Source organism: Myotis yumanensis, unplaced genomic scaffold, assembly GCF_028538775.1.
Source record: "Myotis yumanensis isolate MYYU_CA2020_CCGP unplaced genomic scaffold, mMyoYum1.0.hap1 SCAF_17, whole genome shotgun sequence".
In the NCBI taxonomy this organism is placed as follows: domain Eukaryota; kingdom Metazoa; phylum Chordata; class Mammalia; order Chiroptera; family Vespertilionidae; genus Myotis; species Myotis yumanensis.
Window position 1 is genome coordinate 2,447,025 of NW_027223768.1, and position 14,062 is coordinate 2,461,086.

The 14,062-nt window shown below is 52.2% G+C and overlaps 1 protein-coding gene across 1 annotated transcript; it reads left to right on the forward strand.

The window, feature by feature from the left end:
- The first annotated feature begins 1,410 nt into the window (after positions 1-1,410).
- RTCA (RNA 3'-terminal phosphate cyclase) lies at positions 1,411-12,194 on the forward strand. Its single transcript, XM_070396269.1, has 11 exons — positions 1,411-1,637; positions 1,744-1,844; positions 3,690-3,833; positions 4,472-4,595; positions 5,499-5,557; positions 7,001-7,142; positions 7,507-7,631; positions 8,818-8,876; positions 9,836-9,930; positions 11,296-11,400; positions 11,764-12,194. Exons 1-11 carry the CDS (start codon positions 1,593-1,595, stop codon positions 11,863-11,865), a joined length of 1,101 nt encoding a protein of 366 aa, XP_070252370.1. The 5' UTR covers positions 1,411-1,592; the 3' UTR covers positions 11,866-12,194.
- The last annotated feature ends 1,868 nt before the right edge of the window (positions 12,195-14,062 follow it).

Consider the following 14,062-nt stretch of genomic DNA (forward strand, 5'->3'; position numbering starts at 1 on the left):
CTTCCAAATTCAGTATTATGTTTTCTTACCTTTCTTTCCAAAAGCAAGAGACATGCCACCTACTCACTAGTTAATCCTTTCACTCAAAAGAGACAAAGAATTAATTTCTTCTCTTTTTTTAACTAATAAATATGACCATGTCCCAGCAATTCCACTCCTAGGTGTCTACCCAAGAGAAAGGAAAACATATGTCTACACAAAGGCTAGTACAACAATGATTGTAACAGCATTGTTCATAATAGCCCAAAACTGGAAACACCCCCAATTTCCTTCAATAAGTGAATGGATAAATAAAATGTGGTACATCCATATCATGGGGGAGGAGTATTCATCCTTAACAATGACTGAAGTACTGATTTGTGCTCTAACCTGCATGAACATCAAATTTTTTCAAACTATATTTTTTATTTTAGAGAGAGGGAGAGAGAAATGTGGGTAGATGTGAGCAACATCGATTGGCTGCCTCTTGTGCGCCCCCTCCTGGGGAGCCAGCCCTGCAACCTGGGCATGCGCCCTGACCGGGGACTGAACCCGCACCTGCCACCTGCTGGGGACCTTTCCGTGCCTGGGAATGTCCACACTAGGAACTTTCTTGATCCTCCTCCTGCAAAAGTTTCTCCAGGGCGGTGGCTTCTAGCCTGCACTGCACATTCATATCAACTGGGGGTCTTGTCTTATTAACATGCAGCTCCCAATGCAACCGACCAGGGCAGGACCCGAGGGTCTGCACGTCTAACAAGCTCTATGACACAGGTGCTAGTGGTTAGCCGATGGCATGTGGTTCGTAAGGTAAGAGTTTATACCTGAAAATGCACTTGTTGAGACATGGGTTCTAATATATATATATTCTTTAATTTTAACCACGATCATGAGGAACTGCCAGACTATTTTCAAAAGTGGCCTCGCACCATTGTGCTCGCGTCTCGCGAGCGGAAAAGAAATAATAATGGGGGGCAATAGGGGGCAAGTTCACATATGTAATACCTTAATCAATATAGACAAAAAAAAGAAATAATAATACTCGACACCAGGGCACACGCATTTCAAGGGACAGGCTGCGGACGAGGCACCCGGGAGGTCGGTGCGTGCAGGCCGGGTCGCGCACCCGCAGCTCGAAGAGGCCCCAGCTCCGGGCGCGGCGGGTCGTGGAGGAAACGGGGAAAGGACCGCCGTGCGCACAGGCCTGCGGGGCGCTGCCGGGGCCGGTCCCGGGAAAGGCAGGCTTGCAGCCCGCGGCACTGCGGTCCGCGTTCAGGGCGCCGCCTTGGGGACGCATTTCCTGCGGCGCTGGGGGCCCCGCCCGGCCGCCGCCCGGATTTGCTAGAATCCGGTTCGTGCTCCCCGCCCCCCCCCCCCCCCCCCGAGCACCGAGCGGCGCGCAGGCGCAGTGGCTGCTGGGGGTGCGGACCCGGCGCGAAGCGGGTGGTCTCCGCGGAATCGTGTTCCGGAGCCTCCGATCCTTCCCTCTCCGCCGGCCCCGCGGCCCCAGCGAGCACCAGCTTTCGGAGCTGCGGGGCGGGAGCCGGCGTGTCCTCCTCGCCGCGCGCGGTTGGAGGCTGTGCGCTTGCGGGCCGGGCCCCAGGGCGCCCTCCATGGCGGGGCCGCGGGTGGAGGTGGACGGCGGGCTCCTGGAAGGGGTGAGTGCGAGCCCGAGGCCGCGGGGGAGGGGTGTGGGGTGTGGGGTGTGGTGGGGAGCTTGGAGGTCTCACCATCTCTCTTGTCTCCGCCCCACACCCTGCGCAGGGCGGCCAGATCCTTAGGGTGTCCACGGCCCTGAGCTGCCTCCTGGGGCTCCCCTTGCGGGTGCAGAAGATCCGAGCCGGCCGCAGCACGCCCGGCCTGCGGTAATCGGGGGTCTGGGGGGTGGGGGGGGACAGGCCGTGGGAGTCGCGCTCTGGGGCCTGGGGGGTGGCAGGGCCAAGAGGATGCCGGCTGGGAGACTGGGATGGGTGGGCTGGGGGCTGGGCGGGGCGTGGGGGAGGCAGGCCGTGAGGGGCGGGCTGCGGAGCCTGGGCCTTGGGGATGGCGTGGGGCTGGGGACTCAGGAGCCCCCGCAGTGATGCTGAGAAGATCCGGGCAGCAGGGGCCCCGGGTGCGGGCTTCAGCCTGGGCTGTTAGCCTGATCTGGGTTGTTCAGTCTCGAAACCCTCCAGGGGCAAACTTAGAAAACAGGCCCCCAACCCCCTCCCCTCTGACAGCTGTCATGGGGGTGGCGGGGGAGAGGACGGAAAGATTTCGTTTGGGGTGATGGGCAGGATGCCCTGTGCAGATGATGTTTTGTTGACTTGTGCCCTTGAAACCTGCGTGATTTTGTGAACCAATGTCACCCCAAAACATTCCATTAAAAAAAAAATCAAAAAGAAAGGAGGAAAACAGGGCCTGTGTCCTCTGGCTAGAGTTGTCTCCTTTCCTAAGGTGTTATCTTTCAAAATGCTTCCCCTCCTCCCGGCGCATCGCAGCTGCCTGGGGAGCGCAGGGCAGCGGGCAAGACAGGTGAGGCCGATGGGCCTGTGGAGCCAGAGGAAACCCCACTCTTTAAACAGCACATTTTCAAATCAGAACAGGAAGGGGCCCAGAGCTGGGTCTGTCCTGCTTTCATTCAGGCCACTAGGCAGCTGTGGTAGGACCAGGACGAAGGCTGCGTGCGGAGAGGGGGAACATGTTGCCCCTGGGCCTCGTCCCTTGTGTCTGGAAGCCAGGGATGCCACACCATAAGGTTCAGGTGGATGCACCTGTTAGAAGAGGACCCAGGTGGAAGCCGGGCCGATTCCTCTGTGCGCATTTTGTGTGTGGTCCATTGCCGTCGATCAGCTAGCTCTTAGCCTCTTCCTTTACCCACAGGCCATTTTGAAATGATTAAAAGGCAGTGAGTGAGCTGGTGAATATTCACTCCCTGTGCCAGAGTTCCCAGCAACCCCGTCACCAGCAGGGACATCCAATTCATGAAGGTTGCATTAGGCACATTATTGCTTTGCTGGGGCTGCCGTCACAACATCCCACAGGCTGGGTGGCCTAAAAACAAGTATATGTTCTGCCAGTTCTGGAGGTCGAAGTTCAAGATCAAGGTGCTGGCTGGGTTGGTTTCCTCCGAGGCCCACAGGGGAGGGTTCTGTCCCAGGCCTCTCTCCCTGGCTTGGAGGTGGCCACCCTCTTGCTCTTCTCACGGTCATCCTCCTATACAGGCACATCCGGGTGTCTCTCTGTGTCCTGATCTCCCCTTTTCATAAGGACACCATGAGAATGGATTACCGCCTTCACTGCCCCCTTTACCTTAATCACCTCCTTTAGGGGCCTGTCTGCAAATAGTCACATTCTGAGGTGCTGGGGGTCAGGGCATCAGCGTATGAATCTCGGGGGAACACAGTTCAGCCCCTAACAGATGCCATAGACTATTCAGGGAAGGGCAAGGGGGAGTGGGGGCACTTAGGCAGTTTTATTACTTTCCCTCTTTTGGAACTTCTAATTGACAGCATGTCAGTGTATGTGTTTATAGCTAAATGGTCTGGAAGGATCCCGTAAGATGATGCCTGCTAGCAGGTCGTCCAGGCGCATAAAACCCCCGAGGAAGGGCTGACCCTGGGAGGTGTCACGGCAGTACCCGTGGGTAGGCCTCGCTGTTCTCCTGCCGGACACGCGGGGCCGTAGGCAGTCGGAATGCACGCGTTTTGATGCAGTGTTTTTATCTAAAGGCCTCAGCACTTATCCGGACTGGAGATGATTCGAGACCTGTGCGCTGGGCAACTGGAGGGAGCGGACATCGGCTCCACCGAGATAACGTTCACTCCCGAGAAGATCAAAGGTGGGAGCCACACGGCCGACACCAAGACAGCAGGGTGCGTGGCTCTTCCTTCCTCCTAAGGCTGGGCGTTGGAGTCAGGCCCGGGTTCAAGTGCAGGTCCTGCCCGCTCCCGGGCACCTGGCTGAGCCCTTATCAGTTTCAGTTTTCTCACTTTTTAAAGTGGAAATAACACACCTACCTTTGAGGGTTCGAGACTTTGGGGTACGTAATTGTTTATTAACTGCAGCTATTACTATAGCTGGAATTTTCTCATGTGTGTAGTATAGCATATTTGTTTCCCTGCTTTTTATGAATAGGAATTGCATATGTGAAAACGGCTGTTTTCATGCTGTGTAGTCGTCCTCATCTCTGCCTGGGAGTATGCTTCGTTCTTGACTCACAGCTATTACGAACCCTATTCTGCTGCTTTTAGAATGAACTTGGTTTTCCTTTTTCCCGTTGGAGAAATGGGTTTGTCACATTTACATGTCAGGCCAGTTTCTGCGACTGTGTCTTTAAGATGGAGGATTTCGTCATTCAGTGACTGAGATGGCTTTTAACTTTAAACTTGAGGGCGTGGACCTGCCGTCCCGTTGTCTGTGCTTCCGCCAGCGGGGATGTGTCAGTATCACCTTCTTGGGAAGCCGCGTCTCGAAGGAAAGTGCAGCTAAGCCCGCTCTGCCTTCCCCTCAGGAGCGTGTGCCTCTTGCTGCAGGTGTCCCTGCCCTGCGTCCTGTTCGCCGCGTCTCCCTCCGAGCTGCGCCTGCGAGGCGGCACCAATGCCGAGATGGCCCCGCAGATCGACTACACGGCCATGGTGAGGGCTTCCGAGGCTGCCGACACACCACGGTGACCTGTGCGCTCCGTCTAAATGTATCCGAGGGGTTTTGTGCGAGTTCCTGTGTATTTCTTCACGGTGGGCTTATGTTTACCGTAGATTTAGTGTTGTGGCTTAGGTAGGGTTCATGGTGAACCCTTTAAAAAGCTCCAAGGGTCATTATTACACGCATTCTCTTACTTATTATACAAAAATCAGTTCTGGGACTTAGGGTTTGGAAGAAAAAAAAACTGAAAACCAGAATGAAATACTATGTTTGACAAGTGTTGCGAGGAGGTGGAGAAAGTGGAACCCCTGTGCACTGCTGGTGGGAATCCAGTGTGGTACCGCCGCTGTGGGAAACAATACGGAGTTTCCTCAAAAAGTTAAAAATAAAATGACCGCCTGATCCAGTAATGCAGCTTCTGGGTATTTGTCCAAGAGAATTGATAAATTAAGATCTCCGAGAGAGCTCGTGTACATTGTAGTATACTATCCATAATAGCCAAGAAATAAGCTAAATGTATGTTATATTTAAAAAAAGCGAGAAGGCGGAATAGAATCCTGTTCACCAAAAACCCCTGATTCCTCACGGAGCGTTACAGGGAAAGGGTTAGACACAGCGGCCTCCCCGGTAAAATGATCATTGGGATCAAGAACCCCGAGTTGCGATTTTTATTCTCATGACACAGACTTGCACAGCCCTGGCTCATGAAATGTTAACCTTTCCACTTCAGCTCCACACCCCTTATTTTATTTGAAAACTGGAACTAGCCTACGCATTATGTCACTATAACCCCTCGTTACTAGCTCAGTCTCCGTGCGGGGCACTTGTGTCTGATAGATGCACTTGTTGAATCAGTGACTGTTGGTTGTTAAGGCGACAATGCTCTGATTTTTCAGGTGTTCAAGCCAATTGCTGAAAAATTTGGTTTCAAGTTTAATTGTGACATTAAGATGAGGTAAGTTGCTTATTTCGCGGCCGCTGGACCCACCACTTATGGTAAAAATAGTGGAGAGGTCGGACGGCAGAGAACAGCGTCCTGGCACCCACTCTCCTTGTATGTCCTGTAGGGAATCTCTGTGCTGTGGTTTGCCAACAGCAAGCAGCAGGAGCGGGGGCCTGGGAAGCAGCTGCCCGGGATACTCACTCGTTTGCGGGGAGAGAGATTTTCAGGGGGATTCTGCTCTGAGGCGCCTTCCTGTCTAGTGTGAGCCGGGCTCGGAGCGGGTCCAGGGCCCACTGCGCCGGCGGCTGGACAGGGACGGCGGGGTCACAGGAGGGGTTCTCTGCCACAGTCCCTCGGGGTGCTTTTCCAAGAGAAAGGCCACATTTCTTGCGGTGGCGCTGAAGTCTTGTTCCAATGTACCTTCTGGCTTCACTGTCCCCCTCTTTTTTTTTAAAAAAAAAATATATTTTTATTAATTTCAGAGAGGAAGGAAGAGGGAGAGACAGAAATATCAGTGATGAGAGAGAACCATGGATCAGCTGCCTCCTGCACGCCCCCTACTGGGGGTTGAGCCCACAACCCGGGCCTGTGCCCTGACTGGGAATGGAACCCTGACCTCCTGGTTCATAGGTCGACGCTCAACCACTGAGCTGCGCCGGCCGGGCTCACTGTTCCCCTCCTCCTTTCCACATCCCGTGTGTCCTGATTATGCCTTAACCCTGCTTGTGCCTTCACACTTGCATGTCGTCGTTCATGTTTTTCCTCCCCTGCTCTCCTAAAAGTTGGAAATCCTGTATTTTTTTCCAGATGAAACTTGCAATTTCTTGTGTGACTTGTCCGTGAGTTCATATGCACACCTCTGGTGTGGTCCTCACAGCCTGACTCCCGCTGTGTGAGGGGCCATCGCCTCCCCGATGGGGAGCGCCTCGTGGACAGGAGCCCTGCGCCCTCACCCGCGTGTTCTCAGCGTCTCCCGTCGAATCAGTTGTATTGGTGTTCAGCTCCTTAAACACTCACATTCTTCACTGAGCACCTACTACACGCCACGCATTGTTTTAGGCTCTGGAACGTGGCAGGCGCAAAAGAGACACGGTCCTACCTCAAGGTTTTATTCTGAAACAACCCTGCGCAGGATCGCCTCCTGCCGGGAGGGAAACGTCCCCCACCCGTCCCCCTGTCTGTCCCGCGTGGTAGCCACTGGCCACATATGACTGTTGAGCCCTTGGAATGCGGCTGGTGCGACTGGGGAGCTGAGCTTACGTTTTATTTCATTGAAGTAGTCCCTTGGTGATGGAGGCTACCATATTGGGCAGCACAGATCTCAAAGGGGGCTTGGAAGTTTTAACCAGCAATTCTGTGGTTGGATATCATCCCCATGTTATTACCTGGTAAATATAGAGCTTTATTTGTGTCATGCCGTCAGGGAATGTGAGTGTTCGCCATGCTTTTTTGTAGGGGCTACTACCCAAAAGGGGGTGGTGAAGTGATTGTCCAAGTGTCTCCGGTGAAACAGCTGAACCCGATAAACATAACCGAGCGTGGCTCTGTGACGAAGATATCCGGGAGGGCTTTTGTGGCCGGCGCTTTGCCCTTTAAAGTAAGTTGTCCATTTTTTTAAAATTATTATTTTTTATTGATTTCCGAGAGGAAGGGAGAGGGTGAGAAAGATAGAAACATCAATGATGAGAGAGAATCATTGATCTAACGTAAGTCGTCCAGATGTTCTTGGCAGTGTGTGAAGTCTTGATAAGTATTCTAGCAACTAAACTTAGAAATGATTAGAAGAATTCATTTGTTAATCTTTTTATTAAAATTTTCTTCTTACAATTCTGTGCTCTCTGCTCATGCAAGTCAAGCCTTTCTGTAACGCACATAGAAGTTGTTTGTCTCGAAGGTGTGAAGACAGTTGCCATAATCATCGTGAACTTGGTTTACTCTGCGTTTCTGTTTCGCCAAAACAGGTAGCGAAGGAGATGGCGGCGGCGGCCGTGAGGTGCCTCCGGAAGGAGTTCAGGGACCTGTACGTGAACATCCAGCCGGTCCAGGAGCCCCGAGACCACGCCTTCGGCAACGGCAGCGGCATCATGTGCGGCTCCGGGCTTTCTCCCACACCTGGGTTGAAATAACTGTCTCATCCACATGCAAGATTTGGAGGGTGGTTTGTTTGTGTCTTTTGTTGAAGTTTGTAGTTTTAAGAAGATCTATTTTAAAGGGCATTTACACCTGAAACAGCTGTGCAGTGAATGAAGATGATTATTTTATTCCGAATTTTTTTCTGAGGATGGTTTGCCTTCATTGCGTTGCAAGAGCCCTTTGTCTGTATGGTGAACTTCAACGCCGACGCTCATCAGAAGTTGGCCTTTGAAGCTGATCTGGGAGAAATATTTCCCGTTGCTTTTCTGTACCTCAGTGTGAAGTCAGTTTACAAACGAATATTAGATATGGCCAAGATCTTTTAGAAAAGAAATAGAGCCCTAGCTGGTTTGGCTTAGTGGATTGAGCGTTGGCCTGCTGACTGAGAGGTCCCGGGTTCGATTCCGGTCAAGGACATGTACCTCAGTTTCAGGCTCCTCCCTGGCCTGAGCCCCTCCCTGGCCCTGGTTGGGGAGTGTGCAGGAGGCAACCAATCGATGTGATTCTCTCACATCGATGTTTCTCTCTGTCTTTCCCTCTCGCTTTCACTCTCTCTAAAAATCAATGGAAAAATATCCTCAGGTGAAGATTAAAAAAAAAAAGAAAGAAAGAAAAGAAATAGTAATATAACTACTCTATTAATCCAATTAGGAGTTAGTGATTCGAGTGTTATAAAAACGCTTTTTGAGGTGTAAAAGTCTCTTTTGTGGGTATTTAAATGTTAAGGTCTTTTTCGGAGTTACTGCTAACGGGTTATAGTAAATACGTGCTCTAGTGTGGTAATGCTATCTAAAACCTAAAATGAAACAGCATCTCTGTGGAAAGACCTTCCCATTTAAGGTCACCCTTGACTGCTGTACGGCGCAGTGTGGCTGTGGGGCGGCACCATGTCATGCGGGACGGGACTTCCCGGAGGGCTGTCCCCACCTGGGGGTGGTTGGCATCGAGGGTGAGGGCCCTCACGCCTCCCTGAGGATGGAGAACGCCAATCACGCTGCTCTCCTCGGGAAGCACTCACTTTTGCCGCGTACCAGCCAGATCTCATCCTCCCCGTCGGCCAGCGGCCGCCCTGTGTCCTGTTGGCATGTACGCGAGGTTCTCGGTGGCTCGGGCGCTCATGCTCTTCTCTTCCTCCGCAGCGTGGTGGCTGAGACGTCCACGGGCTGCCTGCTGGCGGGGTCCGCGCTGGGCAAACGAGGTACAAACAAACGAAGGGGGTCCCCCATGCCCAGCGCCAGTTAAAGTGTCCATGTCTCTGGCGGGAGGAGTGCTGGGTGGCAGGCTGAAAAGGGTACGGTTGACTGGTTCTGTTTTAGAGTCCGTTACGTTTTCAGTCCCTCCCCCAGCTTTACGCTTTGAAAGATTTGAAACCCATAGAAGAGTTGCAGGGCTGGTGAGCGCCCTACCCTGTTCTCACTGCCACCCCCCCTCCCCCCGTCCTGAGCATCGAGCTGCAGGATCTCTGAAGACTGCAGCATCATCACAGCACCATCCTTATGTCCCAAGAAGGTGTCTGTCACCTACAGACGTAACCATTGCACCAAAGTCCCTTAGTGCAATGTGGGGTTTTCAAAGATACTTATTTTTATTGATGTCAGAGAGGAAGGGAAAGGGAGAGAGAGAAACATCAATGATGAGAGAGTATCATTGGTCAACTGCCTCCTGCACATCCCCCACCCCCACTGAGAATCTAGCCTGCAACCTGGGCATGTGCCCTGACCAAGAATTGAACCGTGACCTTCTGGTTCATAGGTCGACGCTCCACCACTGAGCCACTCAGGCTGGGCGGATTTTCTTGTTTTATTATCTTTTTTAAGCACAGACAGCATTTGGTCATCACATCTGTTGAGTTTCGTTTTACTACAGAATAGTCTCTTCACCATCCCCCCCTCCCCTTTGGTGATACTGACATTTTAAAAGTCCAGACCATTTTCTCATAAGATTTCCCACCTTTTGGGTTTGCTCGATCGTCTTGTGGTTAGACAGTCATACGCCGAGTGCCCAGAAGATTAAATACAGGAAAGCTCCTGTCCTGGAAGTCGCACTGCATGAGTGGAGAGGCCTGAGAAATGTCAGGCGTATCTGTGCTGATGGGGATCTGCGAGTTCAAGTTTTGGCCTCTCCGTTAATGCAGTTGTTTTACTCCGTGCCCCGTAGGTGTCAATGCAGACAAGGTTGGCATCGACGCTGCGGAGATGCTCCTGGCAAACCTGAGGCACGGCGGGGCCGTGGACGAGTACCTGCAAGACCAGGTAGCGACTTCTGGGCCAGCCTCGGGGCCTGTTGGATCCGAACGCTTGGTAGTTGCGTTGAGTGTACGTGTTAATACTGACTGTCAGGCCCCGGCTGGCGTGGCGCAGTTGAGTGAGTTATTACAGTATTATCCTGGAATTTGTTCCTCGGATTCCAGACCTCACCTGCATGACCTGGCTGCAGCACTGGGCGTGGCCGGTCACCCCCGCCTCCTGAAATACTTCTTCCCGTGGTGCTGACACACTGTCTTCCTGTCTCAAGGCCATCTATCCAGTCTCTTTGCCGGCTCGTCACTGTTGCCATTCCCATCATCTCACCCTGAGCAGTTAGGGAGCCCGAGGCTCCGGCTCACCCCTCTTTTCTGGGTCTGCATTCACTCCCATAGTGACTCTGCCCCATCTCATGGGTTAGGTTCCATCTGCACTGACAACTCTCAGGTCTCCGTCCCTGGCCCCGCCTTGCTCCTCATCCCATTGCTCACGCCTGCAGCGCCTCCTCTCGGAAGTGCCATAGCCTCTCTGCCTTGGACACGCCTGCTCCCACTGAGAAACCAGTGACTATTTCTAAGCATCTTCTCTTGGCCCACCGTCCTGGTAGATTTTCCTCCTGCCACGCTTTTCTCTTCTCCATCTCAAGTCAGCAGCCTCCCTTTAGAAACTGTTCCTCAGGCTCTTGACCAGTTTCTTAAGACGGTTTCCCTTACTGCCAGTCCCTTCCTTCTGGCCCAGGTCTACGCCAAGCTCGCCATAATTCTGAATTAGAGTGTTGATTTATTGGTTAGAAGGGTGTACTTCCAGAGGGTGGAAGAAGCCTGTCATATTATGTAGACCAGCCCGTACTGATAGTTGGTCTGATTACTATGTCACCTTTCAGCAATAGTTTATTCTTAAGCATTAATTTTTTAAAAAATCTATATTGAGGACTGCTGTGGAATGGTTCGGTACCACACTATAGACTTTGGGTGACACGGGTGTTCTGTCATCTTCTTAGGGTTTCTGGAAACCTAAGGAAATAGGAATTCTTTCAGCTGCTATGATTTCTGGTATTTATATGTGGGAAGCAAGAGAATTTTTTTTTTTTTAAATATATATTTTATTGATTTTTTACAGAGAGGAAGGGAGAGAGACAGAGAGTCAGAAACATCGATGAGAGAAAAACATCAACCAGCTGCCTCCTGCACATCTCCCACTGGGGATGTGCCCGCAACCCAGGCACATGCCCCTGACCGGAATCGAACCCGGGACCCCTCAGTCCGCAGGCCGACGCTCTATCCACTGAGCCAAACCGGTTTCAGCAAGCAAGAGAATTTTAACTCCAATATTAGCCACTGTGTGAGATGTTTCTTCTTTCCTCCTTTCCCAAAGCTGATCATTTTCATGGCACTGGCCAACGGAGTTTCCAGAATAAAAACAGGACCCGTGACACTCCACACGCAGACGGCTATACATTTTGCCGAACAGCTAGCAAAGGTGAGCGTCCCAGCAGAAGTAGTAGCTGATTTTTATCATAGCCGGTTTGGGGTCAGATTTTAATAAACAGAAACCCAGTTGTCTTTATACATTTTATATGATTTTATAAAACTACATTATAAGACTGTAGTAAGGTGGACACGTGCTCCATGTTACTGAAAAAGGCAAGAAATGAAGCTGCGTGCGTTAACTGTAAAAAGTGCAGAGAACCAATTTTAAGAGAGGAGTAAAAATACTTAAATGCTTAATTTTTAAAAAATTATAAAATTAAAAGGACTTTGATGCTAGCTACCCACCTGTTTAAGCTCATGGAGCTATGGGCACTTCCTATTACCTGCGCACTGAGCTCTCTCCTGGTTTCAGGCTAAATTCACGGTGAAGAAATCAGAAGAGGAAGGAGATGCCTCGAAAGACGCCTACATCATCGAGTGCCAAGGGATCGCGATGACGAATCCAAACCTGTAGGGGCTGTGCCTTGGGGACGGCACCGCGGCGACCTATTGCACTGACTCATGTCGTAAATACCGCAGGACGGCGCATCGGGAGTCCTTGCTAAAGGACCCACTGAAACTCCAGGCGGAGTACAGAGTGTTTTAGATCTGCGGGGCCGCGCCGTCCAATTCGTCTGACTCAGAATGTCCCCCGGCACGTGGACAGGGAGCTGTCCGCCGGTGGGTGTCTGACAGCTGATCTCAGTGTGAACGTGTCGGTATAAAATCTTCTGTTCCCCCGGAGTACGTGTGCTTTCCTTTCTTACTTAATAAATGAAGTCGGGGATGTCGAGGTGCCCGTGATACCTGCGTGGTCTGATCGCTGCGCCCAGTCTCACGCACCGTGTGAATGGACCGCTTCCCGCTCACGCCCTCGCTGTGTCCGAGACTCAGTGAGCATCGTCTCATCCTAACTCCACACACCCTCTCCCTCGCCCTCTCCCTCGCCCTCTCCCTCGCCGGGTCCCGGGTAACACGCCAGCGCCGAACCTGTTGGGCGTGTTGTGAAAGCCAAACAAGGAGAATTGCAGGACCTGGGCCCCAGCTCTGTTACTGTTCCGCTCGCAGGACGAACTGGCTGTGTGTCTCGGAACGCAGCGTGCCTTCCATCACTGGGCCCTGGGCGATCACACACTTACGTTACTTCCTGCCCTGTGGGCAGTGGGAACCAGTTTGGTGTCTGAGCTAAGCGGGCTGAACTGTGCTGTAGTGAGGGATGCATTGAAACTTGGTTCCGTCTGGGACTTCAACCCGTGATGATGAAAACAGTCCAAGACACAGATCAGAGGGTGGCGTTACCACACATTCAGAAAGTGCTGAGCTGGTCTGCATAGAACAGTCGAGCGAAGTACATTTGTTATGCTTAACTGTACAGTAATTGAGGAAGGAAGGGAGGGAGAGAGAGGAAGGGAGGAAAAATAGGAAAGCAATACATGGAAAATGTTCAAGGCAGCTGACTAATGGGGATGAGGGCGCTGTGTACACAGGGGTGGCCAAAAGCCAGTGAAATCCCAGCCATCACTACCTAACAGATAAGTCCTAAGGACAGTAACAAGATAATGAATAATAGACGAATAATACAAATGAATCATACAATAGTGAATAAATAATAATACAAGAATAAACTTTCATGGACTCACAACTGTAAACTGACCTTTGCCCACCCCTGTAGATACTGCTGCTGCTTTCTGTTTTTTTCCCATTTTCCAAATCATGTAGTTGGGATAATACATTAAGATGTGAGGCGATTGAAAGCGGTTTCTAGGCTGCGCTTCTGAAGGGCTGTGTCCTGGCGAAGACAGCCCAGCGCGAGGCGCCTCGACGTTCATCACGAACCAGCTGTCTTCTCAGACGCCTGGGGACTGGCTGTGCAGCCGCCGGTCGGAGCCACTTGTCCGGTAGCGTGCACCAGCGTCTCGGGCGGCCCACACAGATGCTGCTCCCAGGCTGCCTGCTCAGCCCCCTGGAATTCTGACGGGGTAACTGGGGGGAGACCCAGGAGTCTCTGTTTCTCAAAGGGCCCCGAGGCGAGTGACTGGTTCGGACTGGCCACCTGACACCCTGGGAGGAGCACTGGCCCCAGGAGGCTCCAGGCTGGGGCACCGCTGGAAGAATCCACGCCCCACGTGGGAAGAAAGAGGCGCAGGCGGGTCATTACCCCGTTGTCATAGGATCAGATTCCAGAAACTCAAGTAGGAAGGCAGCCCCCAATCCCTGCTTGCCTCTGCTCAGCATTGATTCAAAGTGCAGCACGTCCCCCCTCGCGCTCAGGTTACCAGCCTTGGTGTGCAGGGGGTCCTGCCGGCGGGAGGAAGGCCAGGCCACAACACGACGCTCTCTTCCCCACCATGTCACGGCCCCTCCAGAGCCAACAGACAAGCAGATGCGAGTTTGCCGACAGCTCCCCCGCTTCCTAGTTGTCAGCTTAGGTGAGTTAACCAGCCCTGGAGCCTTAGCTTTTCAGGGGACCCTATTTTTTTATCGCTTACAGAAGTATCAGTTGAGTTGAAATGCTTAGAACTGTTAGATTGCCATTCTTTTATAAAGTTACTAGAGCCCCAGTGCACGAAATTCAGGCACTGGTAGGGTCCCCAGCGGGGCCCCCTCCTTTCCCCCAGCCGGCCCTGCCCCCTGGTCGAACTCCTGGACAACTGCCGGTTGAGGGGACAATT